The 6,741-nt window shown below is 45.9% G+C and overlaps 1 protein-coding gene across 1 annotated transcript; it reads left to right on the top strand.

Annotated features, from left to right (window-relative positions):
• Positions 1-4,780: 4,780 nt before the first annotated feature.
• LOC123044987 (oxygen-evolving enhancer protein 2, chloroplastic-like) lies at positions 4,781-6,022 on the top strand. The gene is made up of 3 exons (XM_044467895.1): positions 4,781-5,104; positions 5,191-5,474; positions 5,570-6,022. The coding sequence occupies exons 1-3, from the start codon at positions 4,870-4,872 to the stop codon at positions 5,828-5,830; spliced, it is 780 nt and encodes a 259-aa protein (XP_044323830.1). The 5' UTR covers positions 4,781-4,869; the 3' UTR covers positions 5,831-6,022.
• Positions 6,023-6,741: the final 719 nt, after the last annotated feature.

Below are 6,741 nucleotides of genomic sequence, written 5' to 3'. Positions count from 1 at the left end.
ATTTTCCTCACCCTCGCTTCTACAACGGTTTTTTCCATCATGAACGGCCCAAAGAATGTCATGCAGCTGCGTCTCTGGCCCACCCAGGATGAAAATGCCATTTTTTGTCATGAAGTAGGAGCCCACCACATCTATGATGATACCGGGTTTTGTCACAATTATCGTCATAGAAGTGTCATAAGTATGACATGAAAAAAATTCGTTCGGCCCAAAATGGCATGGATGTGTCTTTTTTTTGTAGTGCCAGCTGCTAACCGAGAGCCATGTGACATAGAACTGAATGAGACAGAGCCTGTTGTCATAGATCTCACTCAGCAAGAGCCAATTCAACAGAGTGATGGTCAGCAAGAGGACAATATTATTAGTGGAATAGGAGTGTGCATTAGGAAAACCACATAAACAAATGTTCATATGACATGGGAGTTCAATATGCAGCAGCTGACAGTGATTCTGAAGGTTCATACTTTGATCTTGGTGTCATAGTGGACAATGACTTTGACATAAGTGATGGTGATGATGATCTATATGCTGACAATGTGGATGAGGATGAACCTCAAGAGAGAAAGGACAAAGAGAAGCAAAAAGGTGAGGTTAATGCAAAAGAGAAAGTAGCACATAAAGGAAATGAGAAAGTAGGAGATAAAGGAAAAGATGAGTATAATTTGGAAGAATATCAATCTGAAGGTGAAGATTTATGGGCACCAGATTCAGATGAACAAGTTTACATGAAGTTCAAAGATTTCAAAGTAGAGGACCGGCATTGTCCAAAATTCCATTTGGGACATGTCTTTGAAACTATTGAATTTTTGGGCAAAGAAATTAAGGAATACTGTTGCAAAAAATATATTTGATGTCAAGTTGCTAGTCAATGATAGAAAAAGAGTGATAACCACCTGTAATGCTGACTATATTTGGTATTTGTTGGTTTCTTATGACAACATGACCAAATGCTTCATGGTGAAGTATATTCATTTACACACATGCACCAAGAAGTGGAAGATGAAGGCTTTCACTTCTCATGTCCTTACACAAAAAGTATGTAGAGAGCTTTAGATCTGACCAAGAAGTGAGCTTGAGAAACTTCTCAAGGGTTGTTCAAAAGTAATGGCATATGACACCAATAAAAGACCAAGTTGAGAGGGCTAGGAGGTTGGCCATGAAGATAATTAATGTTGATGAAGAAGGGCAGTACATGTTTCCTTGGAACTATGCAAATGAGATAAGGAGGAGTAATCCATGGAGCACGGAAGTGTTATAGTTGATTCATATTGATGTTAGGATATGAGGGTCAATTATTGATCATGTATGTGCCAAGTTTACTTATGTCCATGTCATCATGACTGGATCCTTGTTCATGCAACATGGTTGAGTATGTTACTCATCCTATCAATCAGTTATGCCATGTGAAGCTTGTGAATCTTATAGCTTCTCTTTGAGAGAGCATGTCTCTGTTTTAGCATGGTTGAGTACGTTTTTGTCACATCATCATCTTGTTTCTCAAAGAGCATCAACCTAGTGTCAGTTGTAGAGCATGATGTATGAAAATCTTACATGTATTCTCAACATGCCAAAATTTTGCATATATCATGGTCATCTTGCACCAACTCATGAAATCAACAAGTTGTACAATCACAACATCACCCATAATAGCAGAAGCATCACTTGTTCATAACAACAAGTTAAATATGAAGTACCAACATCAACATGTCTTACATGAGGCCATACATGCCTTACAACTAACCAACAGATAATTAAACACCACTTGTACACCTCAACAAACTAACCATCACTTGCCATTTTTTTCTTTAGAAGTGAAATAACACACATCACATAAAGCAGAATGACAATTGCCATCATTGCCTTAATGCCTTCAGCACCACCAACATTTCTCTACCTAAACCTAATAGTGCATCTGCTTGCTGCTTGGTTATCGTACCTGTAGGTTTTCCTCAAACACCCCTTGCAGCTCTAGTGCCTCTACTATTTCCTGCAATCCCAGCCCTTTCATCCCTTGCTCGGATAAGCTCTTCACTCATGTCCTTTGTTGTGCTTGTTAGGGTCGAGAGTATATCAACCAGAGGGGGTGAATGGGAGATTCCTAATTTCTCTCAAAAATTTGAATCTAAACCAATCAGCACAACGAATATAATACTTGATCAAGTGCACCGAAGGATAGTAGAGGCAAGTGTACACACCAAATTGAAGAGTGAAAGATTAACCAAAACTTTTGAAGAAGGTGAAGATAATCGTTCGGGTATTGCAGCTCACTGCTTTGGCAATAATAATAGTGGCATAGAATGAAAGTAAGGTGAACTACATACGTGGATTACCATGAAAGACAACAGGTTATGAACACACTCAACTAGATAGAAAAATACTAAAGCATACAATAGATATAATGAACTATAGCACAGAGAGATAGATAACTATCATGAGCAAAAGGGAATGAAAGTGATCAAAGACATCTATCGAGGCACAGAGCACTGAAAATAAACTACCGAAGGATTGTAGTAGAGTACAATGAATCAGTGGTGCTCGATGGCGACAAATGATTTGGTAGACCAGTTCACTCTTCTGATAAAGAGCTACGTCTGGTTGGAGGGACTTGATTGAACACATGAGCAAATCTCTCTTCGTCCTATTCTCCTTTAACTCAAAGCTGATCAGACTTTGCTTGAATTCACTTGGGGTAGATTCTTAACAGCAACCTCCAAACCTCTGACAGACTTGTTTGTGAACCACAATCACTCTTGGTTTCTGAAGACTTAGCTTGTTGAAGACAATTACTCTTCGACACTCAAGCCATCACCTATCTGTCTAGAGAGTGTGCAACTCTCAAGAGTAATAAGTACACAAACTCTAACTCAGATCTACTGCGATGTTCAACCACTATCTAAGTTTTGGCTCTTGATTTTTTCTCAGTGGATCTTAAACTCAAATCTCTCAAGTGGGGTGCTCAACCAGTATTCTCAGAATCTCAAGCGGAGTAGCCAATGAAAAACATTGGAGCGGGGTGTCTATTTATAGCCGCAACCTTCCCTAAAGGGAAATGACCATTTAGGACACACGGTCTAGCCAATGGACAACCAACATGTTTCCAACGTCCGGAATTTGATCACAATGGTAACATTGCTCGCGGAACAAGTAATGCTAACTCCTCGGTCCGAAGGATATCTCTTGCAGTCCAAAAGAACATCATCTCTGGCTAACAAGTAATCGTTCGGAATACAGAGAGATTTCTCTTAGTCTTTCATAGGTTCCGGCTAAGCATCACAGTAGACCTAAGCTTAGATAACCTATATCCCTCTTAATAGTATGGAGGTCCTATGACTTAAATGAGATAAAAAAAGAACAACGAAACAAATTCTACGTCTTTACTTCGTCTTCAATTTTCTCGACTGCAGTCATTCTTCTTCGGACATACCGAATGGAAATTGCTTTGTGTCAACACTAATTTTAAGGAGTCACAGAATCTTCTCGATACTCTTTCTTCTCGAAATGTATATCCTTGTTATCTGTAACGCAGATGCTCCTCGGTGAAGTTCTCCAGACTTCAGGGAAGAATACAACATTCTTCTCGGTACTCCAGGGACTACTTCTCTCTGCGTGCACTAGCAAACAAATCAGCCACTTACTATTTCTATCAACAATCTTCAAAAATCAAGGGGACAAGTAGTTGCAGCAACAACACTAATTGCATCTACCACGTCATTACCAATGAAGATCCGACGATCAACAAGATAACCCACATAATCCAATTCTCGATCGTTGCCATAAAGTACACCTATCATGTAAACCAAATAGATAAAAAAAGTGTCAAATTTTCCATAAAGCATGGGTCAAATTCCATCAAAATTAACAACGAACATCGCTGGGGGCTTACACTGCGATTCACACACCTATTGAAGACTAATTTGTCATGTTTCTCGATGCTTGAGATGTAGAACTTTCACCGAAGTCTAGCAATCAGGGCATGTAATGAGCCACATCACCACAACTCGGTCGCCGAGAATTGACCGAACAAAGCTACTTGACATGGCGACGACGACCATGAAGGTGGGCGATGGCGAGCAGGAATACGACGGTTGGCGATGGAGAGTAGGCCAACAACAGATGGAAAGGCTCATGTCATCGACGGAGAGTTAGGGATTTGGGGTCGTCAGATGAGAAGTTAGGGATTTGGGGGATAGGAATTTTTGAAGAGAGGTGACCAAGCCATTTTGCAAAAAAAAAACACACACACATACATAGTGGGTCATTTCACTTAACACCGAGTGGAGTCGTGGATTGGTCAACAATGACTAGTACGAGCGTTATTCCCTGCATTGTGACCGTACATTCATGTCTTGTTGTATTTAGTAACTGTACTGATTATATTCTTGAGTACAGTGATGAAGGTGAGTACTTCCTGGCAAATTTAATGATATCCGATGCATTTTACTTAAGCCAAAATGCTAATCTTTGATTTGATCTGCTGGGATTACGTCGCAACTCTTTTGTGCTATACTCTACACACAGCACAAGAACTCTTGAAGGCACTGACATATTCGTACAACCACTGGGCCGGGTGCCAGTGTGTGACAGGCAGGGATCATTCGATGCGGATCGAGAAATTACGGTCGCGGTCGCGGTCGCCAGAAGCCGCGAGGGGACGAATGACCGGGTGCACCGCGATCCGACGTGGCCCAATGGCGCGGCGCGGGGCCTTATCCGATGGTATCGCGCCTCATCCCAACTCCATCCACACACAGACCACAAGTACTCTCGCGCCTCCGGACCCCACCGATCACCTTAGTTAACGCGACACACACCATACCCACGCGCACTCACGCACAGTCCTACCTAAGCTAAGCTAAACAGCAGCGAGCAATGGCGTCCACCTCCTGCTTCCTCCACCAGTCCACCGCGCGCCTGGCCGCCTCGGCGCGCCCTGCGCCCGCCGTCGGGCGCACCCAGCTGTTCGTCTGCAAGGCGCAGAAGAACGACGAGGCTGCACCTGACGCTGCCGTCGTCACCAGCCGGCGCGCCGCGCTGTCCCTCCTCGCCGGTGCCGCCGCCGTCGCCGTCAAGGTCTCCCCCGCCGCTGCCGCCTACGGAGAAGCAGGTACGAGGTAGTGGCCGTGTATGTGAGCGACAGCGACTGTAGGGTTTGGTTTCGGATGAGTGACTTCGCGAATGAATATGTTGCAGCGAACGTGTTCGGCAAGGCGAAGAAGAACACGGACTTCGTGGCATACAGCGGGGAGGGGTTCAAACTGATGATCCCGGCCAAGTGGAACCCCAGCAAGGAGCGTGAGTTCCCTGGGCAGGTGCTCCGCTACGAGGACAACTTCGACGCCACCAGCAACCTCTCCGTTATAATCAACCCGACCACCAAGAAGACCATCACCGACTACGGTTCCCCTGAGGAGTTCCTCTCCCAGGTCGGCTTCCTCCTCGGCCAGCAGTCCTACGGTGGCAAGACCGACTCCGAGGTCTAATAACTCCTTCCTTCCTTTCTTTTTCTTCTTCTTCTTCTTTGTCGCACCTGCATGCATTCCCCAAGTGTGCTGACGATGCGGGGATGCAGGGTGGGTTCGAGTCAGACGCTGTGGCGACGGCGAACGTGCTGGAGAGCTCGGCGCCGGTGGTGGACGGTAAGCAGTACTACAGCATAACGGTGCTCACGAGGACCGCGGACGGAGACGAGGGAGGGAAGCACCAGCTCATCACCGCCACCGTCGCCGACGGCAAGCTCTACGTCTGCAAGGCGCAAGCCGGAGACAAGAGGTGGTTCAAGGGCGCCAAGAAGTTCGTCGAGAACGCCGCAGGATCCTTCAGCGTCGCATAAATATACACGACCGACCGGCGAATTTAATGGAAATTTCCTCAGGGATGAACCGTGTAGAGACCGATCGAGGGCATGCATGTGTGTTTCTTTGATTTGTACATGAGGATGGATGAACTAAGAGGTCGATTTCCCTCAAGGATTCATGTGTGCACAATGATTAAGAAATCTTAGTAATAATGTTTCATTTTTGTATCTCCTTATCTTTGTTGGCAGCGCTTCAATTTAGTATTGTGAAGAATGTGTTATCAATGTGTCTATATAAGTTTGGTTTTGCTAATCCTTAGCTAACTGGAATGTAAAATCACGTGAGTAACAAGGGTAGCCATCGAGGCCGAGCCAGGAGCGAGACGGAGCCGCCCTCAAGGTGGCTTAGTCGCGGCGTTGTAGGCCCACGCGAGTTGAAGGTTTTGACAGGTGCGGATGGGGTCCATATGTTTTCAGTCTCCCTTTGGATTGGACAGAGTCGAGCTCGAGATGACGACGGTGTGGCCGATATCTTTGTCGAGGGCTCAGACGGGGCCTCGCTGGAGGTTAGGATAGCAGACGACGGATGTGCTGGTGAGACCTCTTGCAGTGGGCAATGACGCTCTGGATGGCCCACTCCTGCAGCAACTTGCGTGCTTCGTGGGTGTCGAGCCCTAAGGGGAACGGCGCAGAGGGCCTTGGTTGGTCTGATGGTCCTTCAGGCAACCTTGGGTGGCGAGTGCGGGCCGGGTCTAATGGAGAACCGGCGGCCTGATGTGGAGCTTCGGTCCCTTCCCGCGGGCTTGGAGGCGGAGCAGAGAATGGGGGTTGAGATCTTGGTGTTGGGCGGCGGGGACGGGGTGTGTTTGAGGAGCCAATGGGGACCAGGGCATTGGACTGGTTGCTCAGCGACCGGAGTTACTGGCTGCCATGAGTGTCCCTCATCC

This window comes from Triticum aestivum, chromosome 2B, assembly GCF_018294505.1.
Source record: "Triticum aestivum cultivar Chinese Spring chromosome 2B, IWGSC CS RefSeq v2.1, whole genome shotgun sequence".
NCBI lineage: Eukaryota > Viridiplantae > Streptophyta > Magnoliopsida > Poales > Poaceae > Triticum > Triticum aestivum.
Note: the sequence above shows the minus strand (reverse complement) of the source record. Positions and strands in the feature narration are given on the sequence as shown.

What these genes read in the sequence shown, in the direction of transcription:
- LOC123044987 (XM_044467895.1), top strand. Translation starts at nt 4,870, where the DNA reads ATGGCGTCCACCTCCTGCTTCCTCCACCAGTCCACCGCGCGCCTGGCC. An exon ending in TGCCGCCTACGGAGAAGCAG is followed by an intron (nt 5,105 to 5,190) that starts GTACGAGGTAGT and finishes AATATGTTGCAG; the next exon opens with CGAACGTGTTCGGCAAGGCG. An exon ending in GTGGCAAGACCGACTCCGAG is followed by an intron (nt 5,475 to 5,569) that starts GTCTAATAACTC and finishes GCGGGGATGCAG; the next exon opens with GGTGGGTTCGAGTCAGACGC.